This window comes from Penicillium waksmanii (genome assembly GCF_028829765.1).
Source record: "Penicillium waksmanii strain IBT 27052 chromosome Unknown utg000005l:1.0-5232799.0:1.0-5237142.0, whole genome shotgun sequence".
Taxonomy (NCBI): domain Eukaryota; kingdom Fungi; phylum Ascomycota; class Eurotiomycetes; order Eurotiales; family Aspergillaceae; genus Penicillium; species Penicillium waksmanii.
Genome location: NW_026643252.1, coordinates 1,137,355 through 1,160,482, shown reverse-complemented (window position 1 = coordinate 1,160,482; position 23,128 = coordinate 1,137,355). Strand labels below are relative to the sequence as shown.

At 50.2% G+C, this 23,128-nt stretch overlaps 5 protein-coding genes across 5 annotated transcripts; 3 read left to right on the top strand and 2 right to left on the bottom strand.

The window, feature by feature from the left end:
• Window positions 1-10,130: 10,130 nt before the first annotated feature.
• On the top strand, window positions 10,131-11,838 carry N7481_005340 (GTP-binding protein Obg; the record flags this gene model as incomplete). Its single annotated transcript, XM_057264559.1, has 2 exons — window positions 10,131-11,454; window positions 11,510-11,838. The coding sequence occupies 2 exons, from the start codon at window positions 10,131-10,133 to the stop codon at window positions 11,836-11,838; spliced, it is 1,653 nt and encodes a 550-aa protein (XP_057122279.1).
• A 407-nt stretch (window positions 11,839-12,245) lies between these two features.
• Window positions 12,246-13,802, top strand: N7481_005339 (putative JmjC domain protein; the record flags this gene model as incomplete). Its single annotated transcript, XM_057264558.1, has 1 exon — window positions 12,246-13,802. One exon carries the CDS (start codon window positions 12,246-12,248, stop codon window positions 13,800-13,802), a length of 1,557 nt encoding a protein of 518 aa, XP_057122278.1.
• A 2,763-nt stretch (window positions 13,803-16,565) lies between these two features.
• N7481_005338 (uncharacterized protein) lies at window positions 16,566-17,663 on the top strand (the record flags this gene model as incomplete). The annotated part of the gene is made up of 1 exon (XM_057264557.1): window positions 16,566-17,663. One exon carries the CDS (start codon window positions 16,566-16,568, stop codon window positions 17,661-17,663), a length of 1,098 nt encoding a protein of 365 aa, XP_057122277.1.
• Window positions 17,664-17,994: 331 nt separating this feature from the next.
• N7481_005337 (uncharacterized protein) lies at window positions 17,995-19,567 on the bottom strand (the record flags this gene model as incomplete). Its single annotated transcript, XM_057264556.1, has 3 exons — window positions 17,995-18,195; window positions 18,256-18,719; window positions 18,796-19,567. The coding sequence occupies 3 exons, from the start codon at window positions 19,565-19,567 to the stop codon at window positions 17,995-17,997; spliced, it is 1,437 nt and encodes a 478-aa protein (XP_057122276.1).
• A 550-nt stretch (window positions 19,568-20,117) lies between these two features.
• N7481_005336 (cell division control 45 family protein) lies at window positions 20,118-22,732 on the bottom strand (the record flags this gene model as incomplete). Its single annotated transcript, XM_057264555.1, has 2 exons — window positions 20,118-21,920; window positions 21,974-22,732. The coding sequence occupies 2 exons, from the start codon at window positions 22,730-22,732 to the stop codon at window positions 20,118-20,120; spliced, it is 2,562 nt and encodes an 853-aa protein (XP_057122275.1).
• Between the last annotated feature and the right edge of the window lie 396 nt (window positions 22,733-23,128).

Here is a 23,128-nt window from a genome sequence, read left to right as displayed (position 1 = left end):
CGCCAAAAGAGACTAAAACGTCAACCGTTCAGAATTTGGGAATTTTGGTTACAGCTGTACAGAAAGGCGCAGGATGCAGATAGCAGCAAACATGTTAAATCAAATCAGGAATAAAGACAAAGGGAAGTGGGTCGTAAAATTGTAATTATTTTTAATTCCCGTTTTATTTAATTTTTATTTAATTTTGGCTCAATTAAATTTTTGGGGAGAGGGGGGGGTAGAGACATAGAGGAAGTGAGTGTGAGAGAGCGAGCGAGCGAGAGAGAGGGGTGTGTGGAGGGGGACCATTTTAATTGAATTTAGTTTTCCTATTTCTCTCCCACACCTTAAAAGAAAGAAAAAAAGAGTCTCTGTGTAATTCAAGCTACAAAGGGCGGATCGGGGCCATCCGACTGGGGGATCTGGCCAGTTAGGGGACAGAAGAGAACCGTATGTCAAGGTAAACAGAAAACAAAAAAACTAATATTAATAAAATACTCAAAATGTTGACCACTCTCCCCCTCTTCTTGCTCTTCCCTCCAAAAAAAAAAAAAAAAAAAAAGAGTAAATCCTTCAAGAAAATCTTTCAAGAAAATCCCAAGGGGGATGGGGGAGGGGCCAAGCGGAAGAAACACCCTGGAGGCAAGGATGGGAGAGAAAAAGAGAAATCAAAATAAATCAAAATCAAATCAAAAAAGATAGGTGGAGCCAACAGGGAGAATCGACGTGAGGTACGGAAGACCGGGGGGAATACATAGAAAAGGGTCATCGTCATCGACAGTCGGGGGCCAATAACAAGACTTCCGGGAAAGGGATTCTGGGAAAGAACCCGATTGTCCGACGATTCCATTCCTCGATCAATCAGAATCAGATCAGATGGGACAAGGGAGACCAAAGTTTTTAGTTCAACTTATTTTTTTTTTACCCTTCTCCTAGTACCTCCCTCCCCCCCTTTTCCCCTGGACTGATTCGACAGATCCGCTTTTTCACCCCAGATCCTAATCAATTTACAGTATATGTACATGTATCTACTGTTTAGTGTTATGGATGATGGATGGATCAACCGACCCACGGCCCTGAGCCCCGGGCCCCGGGGAACATAAGGAGGCAAGTCCTTAGTGTCCTTAGTGCCGCTAAAAGGGGGCGCTTGGAGGGGGCCACTAAAACAAGCACGCTAAACGGTGTCTGGACTAAGGCAAGGATGATCGACTGGCTTTTCACTTTTTTCTCCCTCCTTTTGGCCTTTTTGGCCCATTTTTCTTTTCCCGGTTTGGATTTTTACTCCCGGAAGTATGGTTTTAGTGTGACTTAGTGAGATGATAGATCTAACTTGTTTGCTGCCCCTCTGTGCCTCCCCGGCCACAGCTTCTTGTCAGCCTAGACAAGATCGGGAGCATCGATCGAGCTGATGGGACTTTGGCAAAAAAGAGGAATACGGCTAACTATCAAGCGTGAATGGTCAATTGCGGGATCATATAATCAATATATGAGATATTCTGTACGAGTACTCATAAAATGAGAAACTATAGAGGAGACTCGCGATCCCACCACCTAACCCCTGTCGCGGAATGATGGAATTTCAGCCGCCTTCTCAAACCAAATCTCAATGAAGACGGGCGATAGTTACATACACAAAGCGAACTCTGTTCCGCGGGCGTAAAGGATCGCCTTCCCCGAGAGCCGTCGCGCTTGGAACAAAGAGGAATGGAGAGTGGAGCCGACCCTTTGTCTTGTCGTACCTCTGCCGTCGTCAATCAACCAAAAACAATGGCCTGCCGTGTTTCGTATTGATTCGCTACGATAGAGTCAACAGCGTTACCTTCCTGACTAGCTGTGGAAAGAGGTCTGCATGCAGAAATATCTACCGTATTCGCTTTGGATAAAAGAGGGAGGCCAATCAGGTCACATTGCCACCAACTTGAATTCAATGTTCTTGAACATGCCTTGACACGGTACATATGTAGACGAGTCGGAACACAGCAGCTATCTCCCCTCAAAAAACCGTTATGGCACTGACAATCATCTATCCAATAGGTAATTTTGGGTCCCCCCAGAAGGCCGGCCACGCAGTAATCATCAACAGTGTTTCCAGAGCCCTGGGTCAGTTAGCGTGCCTGATGCTTCCGCCAGTGGAGATGGATTGTGGATGCACGAAGTACTCCATACATACTTGGGCATTCCATCTCAGCTACTCCTGTATCCCGAGGCTGCCGCATCCCCCAATGAGGTGGATGTGTTTGACTTGGGTCTGATAATTGGGGCCTGCCCTGAATCCATCATGACGGTGTACGGGTAAAGGGGGCGAAGCTATTTAATGAAGTGGATCCTAACGGGGGGAAGAGACGTAAACTGGGGGAGAGTGGATGATCACCCTGTCATACGGAGTTACGCACACCTCTTGTGACTGGCCGACTGAGTTGTTCGGGGTAATACGTTGTACAATTACAGAAGGACCCGATTATTTTTTGGCGCGACAGTCCTTCGAGAAAAGTCCAGTATCAGCTGAGCTTTTCATAGAATTCACCGACACTCCGGGCCTCGCCTACACTAGACCCGCTCGCCGGCCGATCGCCTTTGACGCCGCCCGCGATTCCTACGGTGAAGGCGAATCTGAAAAATAAAATAAAAAACGCTGTTTGGCCGTTAGACTCTGTGAAACGTTGACGAGTACTCCGTACGGAGTACAATGTTGATTATCGCAATTATTAGGTTATAACTACTCCTTATAGTTCTGGAGTATAGAGCGTGCAGAGGTTCCCAAATCTTCGACTTTGTCCACTTAAATCCACATACCACCTCCATGTCTTCCGTTGAACCGAGTGATCACCACTTGTCGCACCAAGTCGCAAATACGTTGAAGTACGGAGTAGAAGTGGCACATTATTTTTATTTTTCTGCATCAAAAAGTCGGTAAAGTGCCGACCCAGCAGCAGGGCCCAATCCAACGGAAACCCAAGGGGCTGGAAAACTTTCTTACAAGGTGGGACCATCATTGTATCACTGTCTTGTACGAAGTACAGGAACGATACATACACAGCCCTTTGGTTTCAGATGTATGTACAACAGAGAGTGAACATGCAGTTCTCTCGGCCACGCGAGCCCAAAGGCGGGGCATCTCAGATTAAAGCCGGTGAAGCCGGTCCGGTATCTGGGGGCTACTCGTACAATAGGCCGACGTCATTGCACTTGGGCAACAACCAGGTTGCGGTCAGAGCCGCCTGAGACGGGAGCTCTGCGTGTCGTGGTCAGGAATTAGATGCGATAGGATGCTGAAGATGAGCGGGATACCATGGAAGTCTTAGTAGGACGCGTGAATGGTTCGATTCCTGCGCGATTCCGGGGGGGGATCGGCCACGAGTCACAGATGCGAAGGGTCCAAGTTGTCGCATCGAGTCCTGCAGCAAACAACAAGGCTCGAAGGGGTGCTAGAGCTGATGACATGACTTCCTCCATAGTATAGGAGGTTTAAAAGGTAGCCTAAGGTGAGGCCAATCAAGGGCGTACCAGTACGGAGTGTCGGGCAGAGGCTGCGTAATTGACAAATCCTTCTATGCACGCAATGCATAGAAGGCGCCACGCAGTTGTGCTCGCAAAGCGCAACCACATCACCGAGAGAAAGAGTCCGAGATCTTGGTTCTTGACAGCTCCGGGGAGAACCCGGAGATGCTTGATTCGATACATGAGCATGTAGCGGTGGCGGCTGGAGGTGACAGTGGCAGTGGCAGTGACAACCCTTCAACCCAAAGCACCTTTGATGCCATGCATCACGCGCCCCATCTGAATATCGTGTCTACACTGATATCCACTCGGACTGTTCGGAAAGTAATTAAACGAAATTCAAAAAAAGGACGGACCAAAGGAAATAAAATCGGGCAAAAACGAGAACCCCTATAAAAAAGGAAAAAGAAAAAGAAACTGACAGGAAAAGGCAAAGGAGAAAGACTTAACAGGGGTAAGATGGCCCAACGGGCAGTTGAGACCAGAATTTTTTCTAGACTATGAATGCGTGAAAGCGGACCTATCAGTTTTACTGCTCTGATCTTGAGCGCGATGTGTGATCGACTTGCGATTGTTGATCGGCGGGGGAGCTTGATTTTACTGCAGTAGAGCATCCATCTCGAGGTGCGCCAGGATCCCCGAATAAGAGCCTGGTTACCCCGGTCGCCCACAGCCAGTAAGGCATCGCCGGCCGCTACATCCTCCAAGTACAGATAGGTCCACGCAGTCCAGTGGAGCAACTTCACGACAGCGGTGAGTCGCTTGGCTGCAGTCGGGTTTCTTTCAGAAAATCTCGTGATGCTCAATGACCGGTGTCTGGTGCTCCCCGTCTTCCCCGGTCGGTGGATAAAGGAGCTGTAAAGTCTCGGGCATGATGAGTATAGACGGCTAGTACCCGGCATTGAATAGGTCGTACCATCGGGTACTTCCCGATGGATTTATGTCTGCACCACCGGTAAACCGGAAATGGTCGTCCTATCGACGTTTTGGCCGTTCATTGCGATTTGAACTGGTGGTGCATCTGTAGCCCATATCGATATTCCGACCTCCGTCGCGATTCGATTATCGTGAAAAGACGGTGAGGAATCCAGTACAAGTCAACTACAGGGCGGCATCCAAGTTTGGTTACGCAAATGCATGGACGCGCTCGAGGGTCAACTATCGTGATTTCGTTGCTCGGTTGTAAATCATACTTCATGTGCCTGATGGTGTTCCGTAACTAGTCAGTGATTCATCTCGTCAGACCGTCTCTTGCCACTTGAACTTCCGCAAACTCTTCTTTTTCTTTCTCCGTCGTGCTCGTGTATAGTCCCCGATCGCTTCGCATTCCTCAAAATGCAGCATTCCATTTATTTTCCCTGCATGCTAGACCGTGGACATTACTTGGATCGGATGGTTCTATCCGAGGGCATCTCCTCCCAACCCGTCTCGCAAGGGGTGCAGGTGCCCCTGTACGGAGTACAGCAAGTTTATCCTTTACATATTCCAAATTGACAAGATGAACAGCCCAGATCGGCCATTCCCCTTCGTAAAACGGACAGCCTGCGGAGGATTGCCCCGCCACCATCGAAGATCAAACGTGATGAATCGTGATGTATCTTCACAGAAGCTCTGGGAGCTTTCTCCGGATGGCCCAGGGCCTGAGGCGTTTGTCCAGATTGTTCGACTGCAACGCCCAGTTCGATCCAGCCATAGAGCTGGGTTTATTGATCGACGCCAGCGCACCTGCCGCACCAGAGTGTCGGGTTTTGACAGTTGCATGGGAAGTATGGCTTTAACCCGTGAGACTGGCTGCTCATCTACCACTGGCCAATGATCAGAGCTGCTCCCTGCTATCTTCAATATTCCTTGCTGTGGTTGCACTTTTCGGGGCACTCGACTCGGGCACAATTGCCCCCGATGATTTTGAGGCTTACGCCTTTTCTTGACTTTAATAATGTTCGTTTTAGTACTAGTATTCGCGGCCCCCCTTCTCCCGTTCCGACTGAAATTCTAAAAGGGGGGGGGGAAGGAGAAAGGAATAAGATTGACTGTGATCTATCGACTTTTCTTTCTCTCGGTCCGAAATTTGCTCACATTCCACAGGTGACAAGGTCAAGCAGAAAGGGGGGACAGGGAATCACTAGGAAACCCTTTGGGAGTGGGGGCGTTTAACGAAAGGGCTTGCAATTGCATACCCCTCCAAAAGTTGCGCGAGAACGACATCGACATCCATGTAGGTCATTTTCAGTGGAGGCGTCAAGTATGTACGAGTATGCATGGTGTCGATCCCCTCGGTTCCTTTGTTCTCAGGCCAACTACGATCGCGCTCTCGATTCAGGTGGTTGCAAGCCGCCGCTGGGGGCTCGCACCATTGCTCGAGGTTGGGGGGTGGCGTCGAAGCCATACCCAGATGCCGCCCTTTGCGATGTGTTCTTTTGCGCTGCAGCCGGCGTAACTTCCCGCGCTTTCCGATCGATCTTAAATATTGAAGTTAATCGCATCCCATGTCCCTGGTCTGGAGCTAACTAGTCTCCAATGTGCCGCTTCGCGAGAGCGGGCCGGTACTGCGCGAACAAAGTACTATCTATTCTGGTGCAGATGCATGCTCGAGCGCAAGACCATCCGATCGAAGATCGAAGCCAAAAATGCACCTTTGACTTTCGGCTTTGCCACCTTGATGTTTTGGTCTCAAACCCGCTTACGAGTGGAGATTTGTGACAGGTCCTTTTGTTCAGGGCAATGCGCCAGTCTGGGGCTGACGCCACGCTTCGAAATACCGATCTAGATTCTAGACCTGCCTCAGTTCCAGGTCTGTCTGTGCTCAGGGCTGAGATGGTACTTCTGTAGTTTTACTACGGAGTACGTACGTATACACTGATGTACCCTGATGGCGAACTGTAACAGATGAGAGACGACAGCAGGGAAATCGGTATTGCACTTTTACGGTACGGGGGCGAAATACCTTTGAAACTGTGTTAAGATTGTATGTCTTGCTTGTACTATGTACTCCGCTTTTCATTTCAATCCATCCCAGCTACGGAGTACACTTGACACACCCGGCCTCCTCGGTTAGATATTGCGTATGCTATGCTGGGATGAGATTTCTGATGGCACCAAATGTTGACCAGGTCCACTTTGATGTCGATTTTTAGTGCGTACCAAACCATTCTACCCCGGAGGCTACTGACAACATCCGCGCCCCAATCATACCGCTAGCCGCCAGGGGAAGTCCAGTGTGATCCATGGGTCAACTCTCTCCACATCAAAAAAAGGATCCGAACTGGCTCTGGCTCGGTATATCGTACTTACGTGCATTTTCACGGTCATCATTATTATACCGTATGGACTGTACTCCGTACACAAGGTCCCACGATCCGTTGTTTCACCCGGTTTTTCTCGATGTTTCCCCCGACCAACAGGAACTCTCCCTTCCCCTGGACCCCCCTGTCCCACTAGTGGCGAGCCCCATCGGAATGCAGGCTCCGGTGCCGCGGTGACGGGTACAAAACACCAAGCCATCCACTCTTGACTGGCTGAGGGTTGTTTTGTCCCTTGAACGATTTTCCCGCTATCGAATCGCCCGTCAGTCATGTGAGTCCTATCCATCCTTAGCCTTGCCTCGCCTTGTGGATCGCCATAATTATGGAGAACACTCCGTACGGAGTGTATTTGGATACGCGATCCTCGAGAATCTGGTTTTTTGGTTTCTTTGTTTGATGATCGCCCGGTTTTCTACTGGGTTTCCCCCCACACTGGTCCTTTTTTTCCCTTTGAGCTGATATCCGCCGAACGGCTGAACGGCGCCGGCACTTCCGGGCGTGACAGCAATGAGCTAGCGTTATCACATGGAGAAAAAAAAAAAGAAATACTCATTTTCGATCTCCGTCTGCCTAAAGAGGCGCCTTGCCTCGGATAATCCCCGAATCATATAGAGAAAGAAGGTTCTGTCGCAAGAAGTTGACACGTACTTTTTTCTTAGCTGGATCGTACTTTGTAACTTTGGTCTAGTTCCCTTCGTCCCGCGGTGCGGGGTGTGATTGACATGGTTCTATGTATGTCGCTTACAAGTCTGGGATAGACTTGATGATCGGCTTCAATGATTGGTCTGGAGGAGATGGGTAGACTTTTCCCCCCTGCAGCAGTAATTGTCGTACGATTGTTTATTCCGAGATCCAGGGGAAACTATGTATCTCTGTCCTTCACGTGGGCTATTCCATATGCGTACAGGAATTAGGTGATGTATCGACAGGCAATGATATCATAGATTGGGACCTTTGTGAGCTGGTGTCGATCTGGTTAGCGGGCGGGCTTGCCGGGGTACCTACCACGGCATTGGGTTTTCCTTATGGTTCGCACTTCGGAGTGACATCTTTTCCACGACGAGGGAATCTGTTCACCGGCCTGAAACATGGTACGTCTTTCTGCGCCGTATTATTAGGTCTTATTAGAGTTCTCTCTATAGCCAGGTAGCTACTCTGTGTGCAAAACCATCCATTTAGGTGGGCTTGCGATGCCTCCATATAGTATCTTCCAAGTTGTCCGCCTGCCTTCAGAATTTGGTCATGCAGGTTAAACAATCAGATTGTACAGCTCGGCATATCCCTGCATTAGTCTTGGTATGCACAGTTCAGCCTTGCCAGTAGATAGGAAACGAATGCACCGAACGGGTTCGGCGGCCCGTCAGAAATTGAGCGCCCTCGGTACTCTCGGCTTCCCTAACTTGATGCGGGTGCTACCTTGACAAGGATTTGGACTGTACGTACATATGTACATACAAAACCTGTAGCTATAGCGCAAAAGTACATAGCTACGAGGTACTCGATGGAATATATTGGAATAGGATTAAAGAACCCCGGCATTCCCCTTGCAGAACTTTTGTGACATTACTACGTGATCGGCTGATGATGCGCACGCCACAGATGTGATGGTTGGCCATAGATTCCTCTTGATGTGATGGCCCAGGAGAGTGACCAGGATCAGGAGCCAATTGGCTGAGAGACTAGGATCATCCATGATATAGAGATGTTGCACCATTTTCATGTCACGGGAAAAGATTTCAAATACAAATTCACCGAGCACTCACCGACGTTTGTGATGCATTCGCATTTGCATTCGAGAGTATGCACAACATGTTGAGATGAGGACTGGCAGTGGCTCCATACGCATGCCCCATGACAGTTGTTCATGACTAGTTATTCAGACGAGTCTAGGTACGACTTGTGGTGTCAGGCGCTTTATTCCGAAGGCAAAAATCTCCTGTTCAGCCTCATCCTGCGAGAGGGTCTACGGACCCAATCAATCCATCGTGCATACTAGTGCCTCAGTCGGCAGTTCTCTGGCCACTGAATATAGCCCCTTTAGCTCTGGCGAGCATGGAATACTCGTACTCGTACCCCCGTTCAGCTCGACTACCCCACCACACTAGATGAGTTGATGGGTAGACTTGCCTCTAATTTGGGTTAGACCAATGCCTACGGAGTACTTCATGTATGACTCGCAGTCCATCCTCGCCTGTGCTAATTTTACGAAAGCGAATGAACAAGACATCATGATAAATATCAGGCAGTGACATGATAAATGGAAGGAACGGAGCCCAGGGGGCTGTCGTTAGGTACTTCAGACAAGACAACACCAACACCGTAACTGAATCCCGGCTGCCAATATTCTGGTCTTTTTAGCACTAAACATCTTCTCATACTTCACGCGGAATAGAATTCATGTACATATTCATAAACTGAGTACATACATTTGCTTGCATCCTACTCCGTACTCTGTACCGCTTTGAACAAGCCCATAACAGTAGGCAATGCGGAAGGAAAAAGCAATGCATTGCCTTGCAACTTCAGTCGAGAGCTTCTTGGCGCGCTAGCAAGCTGGAAATATGTACCATTGAGAACATCACAGCTGAGTGGATTGCGTATACGAAGTGGAGAGAAAGGGTGGATCAAGATCGCCGAGTATCAACAAGTTCGGTCTAACTCCACTGGCCAACGCGAGCCTCGACAAGTCGATACAACGCCACGACGGCATCATGCAGCCACGACAGGGTTGATTGTTGTAGGGTTCTCAGGACAGCAAATCCCACGCTGTATTGCAAATCAATAGAGGACAGGGGTTAAACGGGAACATACGGTTTGATCAATTTTCGCTTTGTTGTTCGCACAGTTCTTTCTTAGGTGGACGCGCCATTCTTTGCCATGCCGAGTCTCAGTATGGAAAGGCCTCCCGCTTTTCGACTGCAATAACCTGGGGTCCATTGGAACCACATACAGCGGCGAGGCCCAACGGTGCAGCCTTACAATGTCGAATCGAATCGGCTCGACTCAATTGTTGTTTGTGCCACAGATTCCAAATAGGTTCGCAAAATGGGATACCACAAGGTTCATCGGTCAAGGCCGCCGTGGGAAGAGGCCTCGACTGCCCCAGCTAAAGAGTATCACCACGTGACCCTTATCAAAAGAGAAATCCAAATCCGCGTCGACCATTTAACTTCTCCAAGTTCATTGCCATCTCGTTCGATCTTTGCGAAAACCTTCACTCGTTCCAGCCCAATTTATTGATATTGAGCTACGCGTCTTCGTCATCTCTGGTGTTAATTGAACTTCACATAAGTTTGTGCATTCTTCAACTGTGCCAGAATGAGCCAGAGGTAGCTCCGAACACCCGGCACCATGACATACCTCCCTCGAGCTTCTCTGCGTCTCTCTAAAAGGCCCTTCCTTATCGCACAAAGAACATGCCCTTTGGTTCCTCTTTTGAGAACTATCCAATCGCCCGTTGTTTTCCCAAGATGGCAAACGACCCAAACCAACAAACTACCACCCGGCGACGTCACTTCCCACGATACCCCAGATCTGTCGCATTTAAATCCACCACCAGAAGAGTACTCGCGCTTCATCTTCCAAGATAAATGCCATGTCACGATGCATGCGGGTAGTGGGGGCCATGGCTGTGTCGCATACCAGCGTGAGAAATATATCGAAGAAGGCCCGCCGAATGGAGGTGATGGTGGAAGTGGAGGAAGTCTCTACATCCAGGCCGTCGAAGGCATGACGAGCCTACATAAACTTGCCCGCAGGGGTATCATCAAAGCCAGTCGAGGCAGGAGTGGTCAAGGCAAGAGCCAAGGTGGGAAACGTGGTGAGGATATTCTCATCCAAGTTCCGGTCGGCACCGTTGTGCGCGAGGTGGAGCGTCATGACCCCGTTGCAGAAGAGCTGGCTCGAATGCGACGAGCAAAGGAGGAACCAAAGGAGGAACCGATGGATGAGGACGCAATTGAGTTTACACCGGTCCGACACGATCGCTGGGTAATCCACCCTGCCGCCAACCCTGCCGATTTCCTAACCGTGAAGTTTCCCCGACTCAAACCCCGCCGACAACATATCGCAGCGATGGAACCAAAAGCTCCTATATATCTCGACCTGTCGCATCCAATGGACAAACCTCTGCTTCTGGCTGCGGGTGGTGCGGGTGGTTTGGGAAATCCACACTTTACCACTCAGACCATGGGTCGGCCAAAATTCGCATCCCGTGGCGAAGGAGGCATGAGGCTAGAGCTTGACTTTGAGCTCAAGCTTTTGGCAGATGTCGGATTGGTCGGTAAACCGAATGCAGGAAAAAGTACGCTGTTGCGTTCGTTGACCAACAGCCGCACGAGGATTGGCAACTGGGAATTCACGACTCTAACACCTCACATCGGTACTGTGATTGTCGATGATCACAAAGGCCGACCGCTCGTTGAGTCGAAATCTCGACGCACCCACTTCACAATTGCAGATATTCCCGGGTTGGTGGAAGACGCCCATCTTGATCGTGGTCTTGGCCTAGGATTCCTTCGACATATTGACCGGGCAGGTATCTTAGCCTTCGTTCTTGATCTTAGTGCCGGAGACCCTGTCCAGGAGCTGCAGAAACTCTGGCTTGAACTTGGTGCGTATGAGAAACTGCGTGATAGCGGGTCTAAAGAGCCTGTTTCCCAAGAGACTGAGGGGGGTGATCGATTGGAATCCGTCAGGATCAGGGCTTCCGGAGCTTCACCGACCGGTAGACCAAAGTATCGAGCTACCTATCGCGGAGGAAGAATCGGCTGGACAGGCACTCAACTATCAATCATCTGGGTCACTACCCTTCCTTCCCATGCCACCCATCCACACGAAGCCTTGGTTTGTTGTTGCGACCAAGGCTGACTTGGAAGACACCCGGGAGCAATACCAGGCCCTACAAAAGTACCTGTCTGAAGTTCAGAATGGCACCGTCGAGCATCCTTCTGGCCATGCGGGTGGATGGAAGGGGAAAGTGACTGCTCTTCCTGTTAGCGCCATGCGTGGCGAAGGGGTGTCGCGTATCCCAAAGTTGGTGATGCAATATTTGGAGTGAAGTGGGAGAATACTGTAAATGTAAACTATTATGTACAATAAAATATCCATGAATATTCTGTATAATATACAGTCTAGTATTTTACCATATCATAACTACTTTTACCTCACACTGATTGTCCCCACGTTGAGAAAACTTCAAGTTGAACTTTGTAAAGTGCCAGTGCGTAATTGCGCAGAATCCATCTGGGCAACCTTGAATTTCGACCGTGACGTTGTTTATATTTCTAGCGTGCTGCGGGTATCCCCGTTTGCCATCTACAACCTTGGAACTCACCCCACCAAAGGCCTCGGGGAGCCTTTTGAAGGAACTTGCCAGGTGAACCTTTCAATCCACTGCACCCACGATGACGAAGTTTCATCCATAACCTTCAAGCTGGAACTCCTTTGCTCCTACATTCGCGAATCATGTCTCTCCCCGCTGTTATCAGTTCGGCGGTGTCGTCCATTGCCCACCCCACCTCAGAAGATCCGATCTTCGATTGTCACCACAATATCACGAGCATATTTGAAGACCCTGATACATCATTAGCGTTGGCGGACTCGAAGCTACGCGTGTTTCCCTTCAAAGATGTACATGTTTGCTGGCGACGGCTGTACACCGACGCGTCTATCGCGAAAGTGTGTCTCGTCATCATACGAGAATGCAAGCTAAGTCGACAGGTTGAGCCCGGCAAGTCGGACCTCGAGAAACTTGCCGAAGAGATCCAAAGTGTTACGACGCCCCTTCAGATTGACCCGGATGCCGCATGGCTCTCGGAAGTCGTCCACGTCCTTGACAAGGCACTGATCATGACTGGCGCGCCATTGCGCGAGAAGCTCATCGAGGAGTTGTTATCGAGGCTTCAAGCAGATACAGAAGGCGAGGAAGAATCCCACACCTCTGATCATGGCGACAAGCCGCCCACGAAACGAAGAAAGATTTCCTCCTCCCTCTTCCCTTCGCATTCGCTCCCGATACCCCGCCTCGAACATCCCGTCCCACGCGTATCGGCGCCATCCTTCGACTCGATCGAGCACCATATCCAAAATATTCGCACCCCTCTCGTCATAACAGACACACTGAACCATTGGCCAGCTCTGTCGACACGACCGTGGACCTCGCGGGAGTACTGGTGGAAGCGGACATTCGGCGGGCGCAGGCTCGTCCCCGTCGAAGTAGGCAGATCATACACGGACGACGATTGGGGTCAAAAGATCATGGAATTTCGAGAATTCGCGGATCGATTTCTATGGCAGGGCGACTTGAGCATCTGCTCGACTGGGGACAATGACGAGGTGGAGACCGGGTACATGGCACAACATGACCTATTGGCACAGATCCCAGCTCTGAGAAATGATATCGGCGTCCCGGATTATTGTTACATTAACCCTCCAGATGCGGAACAAGGGACCCCAGTCTATGAGAGTAAGCGCCGTGACCGTGAAGCCGCGCGGGCTGCTTTGAATTCCGATCCCGAGTCAGCGGATGGGAATGCGACTGCTCCTGATGGCACTTCCGATGGCTCCTCAGATGCAGGGTCACTCATGGAGTTCCCGCAGGACCCGATGATCAACATCTGGATAGGACCCTCATGGACGATCTCGCCGCTGCATCATGATCCGTACCATAACATTTTCGTGCAAGTTGCCGGGGCCAAGTACGTACGATTGTACTCGCCACATACACCAGCTTCACAGATCCACCCTCGAGGTAAGGAGTGGGTCCCCTCTGATGATAAAGTCAAACATGGCACTTCTGCAGACGATATAGGTGATTCAAAAGGCAAGTACATCGATATGTCAAATACCTCCCAGGTAGACGTTGCAGCTATCGAACTATCCCTGCCGAGGCAGATCAATGGGAAGAACAGTGGCCTGGGTTTATGGATGCTGAGTATGTCGAGACAGTTTTGCAGGAAGGTGAAAGCCTTTACATTCCTGTTGGGTGGTGGCACTACGTGCGTGGATTACGCGCCGGAGTGAGCGTTAGCTTTTGGTGGTAGGTAACCTTGAAATGAATACAATAAATCTCTTTCAGATCATACGATATATGCTGCATATTACATGTAGTGCAAAGAATATCATTCTCTAGTATTATATTTCGGGCTCAAAAGCTACTACAGCTCTGGAGAAGGGCTCGGCTCCCAGGTCCTGATGTGATCTTACTCAGGCTGTATTCCCGTTTGAGTCGCTTCAAGTTCTTGATTCAAGTTGATACTTTCTTTTCTAGAAATATTTCTCATAAATGATATTTTCTATTCTTTTTAAATTTCTCACATGCTACTACTCTTTCTTATAATGAAACATCAAGATTGTGGTCTCCATATCACACCCAACACTTGAAAGGGGCTCAGCAGAGAAGAAAACTTCTAATGTGTTCATTATCTAAATTCTTTGGTCTTTCCAAGAGATCTTTATCTCGAGATTTCTTCCATATCTTCTTGCATAATACCGGAAAAGTAAATCTGCCCAAAGGAACGTATAATTTGGTGGACATTCTGTACTCCGCCATAGAAAGATAAAAGCTCTAGTGATAACCTGGGGCTAATATTCACGACGAATCCTTTAAGCTATGATAAATGACTAGCACATGGACGCCGTTAGTAGACATATGACCGGGGTAGTGGCAGAGCATCACAGAATAGTAGTATCCTTTGAATTGAACATAAAATGTCGAATTATGTATAGCATTCCAAGGTTTAAGGTCGCTCTAAGATGGGACCATGGCGAAACCGACGCCACCACCTCTGAACGCGAGCCAAAATAGCACTACCTTCACTGCTCAGCCTCGAATTTCATCAAGCCGGTACAATATTTGACCACGGCCCTATAATTAATTGTACTTGTGCTATTGTCAAACATTCTCACGGCGGAGGAGATGCCTGTTTTTAGTTTTCTCTTGACGCACAGCCATCAGTGAGTTGCCCTCCACATTTAAAAGAAGATGATTCGACAGCCACTCGTTATTTGGTACACTAAGGCTCGTCTCGTGCTGAGACTGTATAGGGCCACAGCCCTTCTTCTATGGCATTGGGCGGAGAAGATGAAGATATGATAAGTATCGATCAGATATAAGAACGGGTTGGCTCCGTGAACTATATGCTGCGAGTCATTAGACGACGACATTCAATACAAAAAAAAAAAAACCCCCAATACCCCCAGAGCCTAGTTTCCTGAATGGATCACTCCATACTACGGGAAAGGGATATCTTCTTACGATGGCCGACGCTAACCTCCACTTAGCGCCTAAAAGAGTTTGGCGATGCAAGGCGGGCGGAATTCGGTACTCGGGAGTTATATAGGGGCTCTGATGCTTCCACCCCTAGAACCATCGGGGTGATTATTTAGGAGGTACGTAAGTGGTCTCTAGTATGCCTTGGCATTGAAACGGCGACTTCTGGATGCTTTAACGGGGGATGGATAGGAGACGATCTTATGAGACGCGTGGTTTATGCCTTGGCGAATCGGAATTGAGTGACCCGTGGAGGGCTTTTCTCTAGTCTGAATGGTCTAGATCTCGAACGAGTTGTTGCCTGATACTCCGTACTACTCCGGGAACTATGGAGTATACTCGTAGAGAGTGATAGTTGTGATCGGCAAGTGAGTCCCAGTGTTAGTGTTAGCGCCCGCATTGTCGGCAGTGATCCGACGAGCAAAGTCAGTCGGACAGAGATTCTGCAACTACTAGTAATACATGATATGGCTTGGCGTACTCCGTAGTACCTAATGCAATCATTGCATACGAGTAGTGCGTACAAGAAGCTGAACGGTGGGGGTTGGTTAGCGGTATACTCTTTAACTAGTGCCGCTTTTTGTTGCCGTGCCCTAACTCAACCTGAACCCGCCACCCCATCACACGCAAACAGAAGCGCCGTCTCTTTTTCGTGAGGCAATTTCTTACCAGCCGGTACACCCTAATCCGTAGTTAAGATTATATACGAGTAGTACATGGAACCATAAATTTGATAATCTCCCGAGTTTGGTTATGTGGAGTAGATCCAGGCACGCGGCCAGATACCACGGATCAGCGATCAGCCCCGGCCACAGAATGGTGAAAATTTCTCTTGGCCTCGGGAGTTCGGCGGGCGTTAATTCCTACCTTAGCGCGAGCTTATTATAGCGAATCTGAAACAGTCGGCATCTGTTACCACCTCTACAGTATCACTACTATGTACTATGTACTGGTCTTCGGAAGGGGCCCGTTTGTATCTCATGCCCTAACCCGTCACGAGTCATATTGTAGGGTTCTCCGGAATAGCGCCCACACGCACTTCACGGACAACTGGGCTAGAAGTAATAACTTCCAACAGAATTCCGACAAACCAGTGGAGCCTAAAGGGAGCTAATATCGCCCCCACCGCCAATGAGGGGGCTGCCCTGGAAGCCAATATCCACCCACTCCAGCAGCACACGTCAACTCCCGGCCATTAGGGCCTAGTCGAACGAGTCGCATCCTCGTCTTAGCGCCAGGCGTACGTATAGCACCGGCGCAATTGTCCAGATGGTTTGCACACCAAAATTAAATTGCAAGGGTTGGCCCCATATCCTCCCTTCCCCTTCCCCTCCCCGGTGTCCTTTATTTTGTAGATTGCGCTCTCTTCATTTCTAGATTTTCATACTTCCCAGTCGTTCCTTTATACCAGTCACTCTTTTGGTCCATTCCGTCTCCGCGAGACGACTTTTTCTCCTGCGTTTCAGGTGTGTTGGCTTTGGTATTATCCGAGTCATTCAATTTACCTGCCCAAAATGCGTTTCGCCTCTTCTTTTGCGCTGCTGGCGGCTCTGACCAGTGGTGCTGTCGCCCGTCATGGTCACCGGATCCGCCATGAAGGCCATATGCGTCGCCAGGCGGAGGAAGTAGACTCGACCGTTACTGTCACGGCCCATAACACAGTCACTTACTGCCCGTGTGAGGAGTCTTCCTCGTCGATCATCCCATCGTCCTCGTCCACCCCGGCTCCCATTGCTACTACGACCTCGATTGAGATTTCTACTTCTCTCGCACTGCCCACCCAGGCCGCGGTGCCTACTTCTTCTACGACCCCAGTGGTTGTGGTCCCTACCACTACTGAAGTTCCTACTACTACTGAGGTCCCTGCTACCACTGAAGTCCCTACTTCAACATCCACATCCTCATCCTCCACTAGCACCAGCGAGGCCTCTACCACCTCATCCGGCGCCAGCGCTGATTGGAGCGCTGTCCCCTCCAGTGGCGAGTTCTCGACATCTGGTTTCGGCGCGAGCACAAAGAATAGCGGCTCCGGCGTTAGCTACACTGGCAACGTGGGCAGCCCCTATGGCAGTAACATCATCTCCGTCGAGGCTAGCGAGGCTAGCAATTACAAGTACGTCGTGGAGTTCTCCGGCTCTAACACGGATGACTGGTACGTTGTGATCTGGAACAAGATTGGCAAGGATGGTAAGATGGACGGCTGGTACGGCAACGGCTGTCACGAGTTCTCCATTGCCGCCGGTGAAACTAAGTACTACGCCTTCGACACCGACTCACAAGGTGGCTGGGCTGCTGCTAAGGGATCGTCTATCCCCACCGATAGCTACGGCGGTTACGCTGCTACCTGGGGTGAATTCGATTTCGGCTCTACTACGAACTCTGGCTGGTCCGGCTTCGATGTCTCCGCCATCCAGGCCCAGAACGCCGATCTTACCGTCCAGGGAATGAAGATCTGCAGTGTCTACAATGATTCGACTTGCTCTACGATTACATCTGGACTGGCTTCCGTTGTCAACGCCTACACTAGCGCCTTGGCCTCGGAGGATGGCATTGGTGGAAACCTGGTTTCTGGTGCCGTCCGCCTGGCTGTCACCCTTGACTACAGCTCTTAAGGTCTTACCGACACGTTACTTTCTCCTTGATATGTTTCTTTTCTTGATATCCCGCCTACTAGATTAGGTCTACATCGGGGGTTGGTTTGGTGTATTTCCAGTTGGTACATACTTTTTTCTTCGACTACCCTTAACATCTTCATGTTTATCTTTTCATTCTATATCATACTACCACACTAGCCGGAAAACTATTTCTGAAGCAAGATATTTCCCTTTTCCCTTTCAAGGTTCTCCGAGTCTTTTCAACGCCATTCAGCCTGTACATGGTCTAATAATTTCCTACCATTTGTATGAACGTCCTATGCGGTAGCAATGTTGAATCTTTAGTTTATTAACTCCACCCCTCAACGAGGTCGCTCAATGTCGTCTCTCCACCAACATTACCAGGGAAGACAACGAAAGGCACACCGCGATGACGAGATGTTTCTTCATCACATCGCCAAAGGGGGACACCAGGGGCTGCCTGGCCAACAATAAGTGCGCGTTTAGCATTCAAGCCCTTGGTAGCGGCGTCTGATGAAGTGATTCCTCCCTATGAGTAAAGTTAGCCAAACAGAACCTAGCCCCAAGTCGATCAAAAGAGTGATAGTACCTTGGCAATGATGTACCGCGGCCGAACCTCAATCCTTTGCAGAACGCTGACCAAAGCTTCCGCAACTGCAGACCCAATCTTCAAGGAGGATATCTCGTCGTCGCCCGTGATGAGCTTTCGACTTGTCATGACCAGTGTGTCTTTGCCGGCCTTCAGGTAGTCCTCTGTCTCTTTGACGATCTGTGCGATGGTCTTTGAAGCGGTCTCTGGCGAAGCGATAAGCTCCTCCACCTTGATCTCAATAATTGCAAGCTGACCCGTCGTGCCTCGACGGTCGGTCAGAACCTTTAATTGTGCCGTTGTTTTAGGAACATAGGACCCAGCCACAATAAGTCCACCTGCCTGTCTGGGAGAGGGGAGACCGAGTTCAATCGCGGAGATCGGGGCTTTCGATCGGATACCGAGTCGAGTCGAGACGAACGCTGCACCGGTACGGTAGAGGAAATGTTTGCCCTGCGACTCGGCTTTTTAATTTAATCAGCATCAGCCTTGGACTGGTCGCACGTTTATCGGGAAATGGGAAAGAAGAGTTATACGTACCCAGCAGTAACCCGGCAACAAAAACGTGCATATCCGATTCCGCTGCCGCATTAACAATCACTACGCCACCAGCCGGTGCAGCAAGCAATTTCTGACAAACTATTTCAGGTCCACCTTTTCGAATCTCATCAATGGTAACAGAGTACAATTGATCGGCCGAGTACCGACCAGGCGCTTTCTCAAGCACATAGTCCCGCAGATTAGAGGACTTGTATCCGAACGTCGCATCCTTTGCGAATTGCGTCGCCCCCGCAGGAACGAGGTTATCACCCTCAGCAACATAATGCACATCGTCGATTGTATAACGACCGCCCTGGAAAAAGAACGGAGCCAGGACCAATGCACCGGCAGCTCCGAATACCGACTGCGCAACGTCCGGTTCTAGTGGGAAGTGTCCGCGCAATGTACTATCGCCTCGCAGCACGATGTCAACTTTATTGCCCGTAGCATTTGCGGCCGACGATACATTCTCGCATATGTTTCGAATGAGGGTCTCTGCTTCTGTTGGAGGGAGGGCGCGCGAATTGGTTAGGATGAAGAAGCCTCGGGAATCGGTACGCAATTCGGCGGTCAATGTTGCAATATCCCAGACCGTGAGGACATTGATGTCATGGCAAGTCTGGGTACCGGTTGGATCGTCGTCTAGAACAACAAGACGGTTTATGGAAGCTGTGCTGAGGATCTGCGAGATCTGGTCTTGTGCGTCTGTTGGGTATTCGGCCGGGAGGGACGCGAGAGTGCTTTCGCGGGGGAGAGTCGGAAATTGCGACATCTTACGGCTATTAAATCATTGACCTGGAATTGAATCCTGTCACTCGAGACGGTGGTGTTTGCTTTTATGAGTTCTCGAGAAATCGGGAAATCGGCCCTGAAACTGCGGGGTGTGGGGAGGCGGGTCGGAGAGAAATCCGAGAGCGGGCCGGAGCACTGAGTCAAGTATTATATACGAGTAGATAGCTGCCCTGTCAGTATTTCGGGTCGATTCTGAAAACTTAGAACATGGTGGCATGCCAGTGTAGGGTAATAGATTCGTTCAGATGGCTATTGGTAAATATAAATGACAGGAAAACTCAAACTCCATCAAACGCCTAGCCTGCAGAGACCTCAGATGCAAGATGCAAGATGATCGCGTGGAAGTGATGAATGCTCGCAGCAGGAAATAATGCATCAATCATCCGTCGTTCGGCCCTCCACCAGAATCCATTCTTCTCGCCATCCCATCCCAAGTCTCCTCCTAAATCCTCATGCCTTCAAAACGCGTAAATCAGTGTGCAAGCGGGTCGTAGACTGCGTGAATGAGTAACTCGATTAGAGTAATGGGTCTAGCCCACCACACTGCGGAAGCTCAACGCTTCCAGGAAGCCACCCAGGTCATCCTTTTGGACTTCGACAACACAGTGGTCGAAGCTGTCGATACGGACTCGAGCGTTGGTCTCTTGGACCACCTCTTGGAAGGCAATGCCAAACCTGTTCCGCAAAAGGTGCTTCTTTGTACCTGGATCCTCGTCCTCGGACTCTGATTCGGACGAAGATTCAGACTCGTCGGATTCTTCGTCTTCGGCTTCATCATCGTCTTCTCGTTCAGCACGCTCAGCTGCGCGCTGTGCCCGACGAGATGATCGCTCCTGTTGCTTCTTATCCCTGGCTTCCTTCTTTTTACCGCGCTCCTCTCGGCGCTTAGACATGGCAGCATAGTCAATTACACCTCCACCGCCACCAGTTCCCACAACAACATAGAGGTCACGGTCTTCATCTAGGCCTGCAAGGACGAGAGGTGTACCCGCCGCGCGTTTCCGGCCGATCTTGATAGAATCGCCCTTCTCTCGCTCTTGGACACGGATGGCCTCGGCGATCCACAATGCGAGCTTTGTCAAGGCACCGGGGTTGGTGAAAAGCTTGACGTCAGGGCCGTCTTTGACAACAGCTATGCGGAAAGCTCGAAGATGGCGGATTTGGTGCTTGGACAGTAGTGATGTACCAGTGCGAAGAATAGCACGGTGAAGATGTTGAGCCAATGGCAATGCCTCCATGAGCAAGGTAGGCGATTCGGATGTGAGTGAAAGAGCATCGTATGCACTCCAGAATCGAGGAAGAAGGCTGGCCAAGTCTGATTCGCCAGTGCCGCCTCCGTTCTCGACATCATCGTTGGAGCCTCGGGCCCGTGGAAGACGTTTAGCATCCCAAGATGCGGAGGTCTCATGTGGTCCAACCTCCAGCATGGCACCGATAATAACACCGACGTCTGTGGCGGATAAACAAGCCTTCCAGCCCCAGCAACGAACAAAGCCCCACCCTTCACGAGAGCTAGCATGCCCAGTAGGCTCTGCAGGAACCAGTCCGTCCAGACCGTACATAGGAGCGTACTTGAGGAGTCGCCCACGTAGTACCCGCTTCAATTCCATATCCATGTGTGTGTAATATTGATGGCATTGAGTGAGGCTTATACCCATCTTGGCCAGGAGTTTGTGAAGACGTTTCCTGCCATTTTCCGTCCAGACGTGAAGCCTGGGGGCTAGGTATGGGCTGTGCAACATACTCTCATACAGCGACCAGTGACGAACGAGTAGGAAGCGGGGCTCCGGAGAGAGTCGAATAGATGTATCGGTCGGTGACCTGGCAGTGGTGGGAATAACGCCATTGATCTCCCCTCTAATGTCTCGATCACGCTCAAGTGGATCGGGAGGGTTCAAACGGTGAACTTCATCTCGGAAAATTTGGCGAAGATGCTCTCCACGTTGCCCTCCCCAGCCAGCAGAGCCTCCCTCTTCGGACGAATTGGAAATACCAACACCAGTCATAGTTCGACCGCTTAGTTCTAGACTTGAAATACCAACAATACCAAGCCAGAGGAGGTCATTATCCTCACGACCAAGTTCAGATGCTAGCGAGTAAACTAGCGACGAAATGGGCTCCGAGTATGAAGTTCCAGAGGAATAATAAGACTGCAATTTCGCATCGTGTTTTCGTTTCATACGAAGCAGGCGTCGTTTTAGAGATCGGGCCGATAACTGCTTCGGCTCGTCTGGCGAGGGCGAATCGCTAGTTGGGGTTCCGGAGCGTGAGGAATTTGAGGAATTTAGTTCCCTCTTTCTCCGCCGACTTGGAGATGAGACAATCGAGGAACCCTATGAGGTGTATCAGCATTTGTCTTACAATCAAGAAATAGGATACTCCATACTGAATTGCTTCGTTTTCGTTGGCGCGGGGGGCCATCCTCCTCGTCTGAAACGTCATCGTCTTCCCGACCCGACCACGACTTGCGCTTTTTAGAGCCTGTCGGCATACTCTCTTCTTCGTCATCATCACCATCACTCTCGTCGTCGTCTACCTCGGGCATTTCAAGAAGCGCATAGTATGCGTCCCGTTCGCCGCCAAGTTCCTCTTGAATATCGCCGTCGTCAAACACGATGATACCGCCACTTTTGGACGTGTAGGCAGGTGTGATGCGACCTTGGTCGACACCGCGGCCGCGTTTTCGTGCGTTAACATCAATTTCCGCCATAGCCTGGCCCATGCCGGCTTGACCACCAAAGACATTGGCCAGGTTCCAGGGTCGGCGCGCGTCGAATACCCAGATCTCGACACCACCCATATCCTCCTCGATTTCTTCCTCTTCTGGTTGGCTCATGCCTAGGATTTCGGCCAGATCAACTAGCCCGCCGACACCCAGGCATATTACCACACCTCCGCTCCCGCCATTGGTGGTCTGCATGGGGCGGACCAACTCCTCTCCGGCGCGCGTGAGGTCACCATATCCTGCAACGGGTTGGATCTTATGAGGGATGTAGTCGCGTTTTAAGAGAGCCGTGAGGATTCGACAAGCACAGAGGGCATCGGGTTCGAGAGCCACGAGAATCAGGACTGGTGGGGAGAGCGGGTGGTGGGATCGGAGGAGTTGTAGGTATAGGTGGGAGATGAGCTGCCGTGGAAGATACATGGCCAGCTAAGGGATATTAGAGACACATGAGCATGAATAAAATAAAAATAGCGAAGAGGCGCAAGAGAGGACTGGTAGTGGCCTGCAAACGGGCAAGTCGCTGTTGCAAGTCCGATCCTTAGAATTGGACTCTGACAGTCTGCGGAGAGCGCGCGCGACGCGTTGACGGGGCACGGGGCACGTGCCCGAGATTCCATTCTCTCGTCGCCGTCGCCGAGCCACCCGCACTGCTTTTCCCCCTGCTTCATACTTCTAATTATTATTGTGATTATTTGGTCGATGTGGATCCTATTTACCTGTGGAGACACATTCTGTAAACCTCCTTGGAGAGGGAAAGAGGGAGCTATCCTCTTGGGTCGAGTTTTGAGATTGAGAGCAGTGAACTGTGTTGGTAGG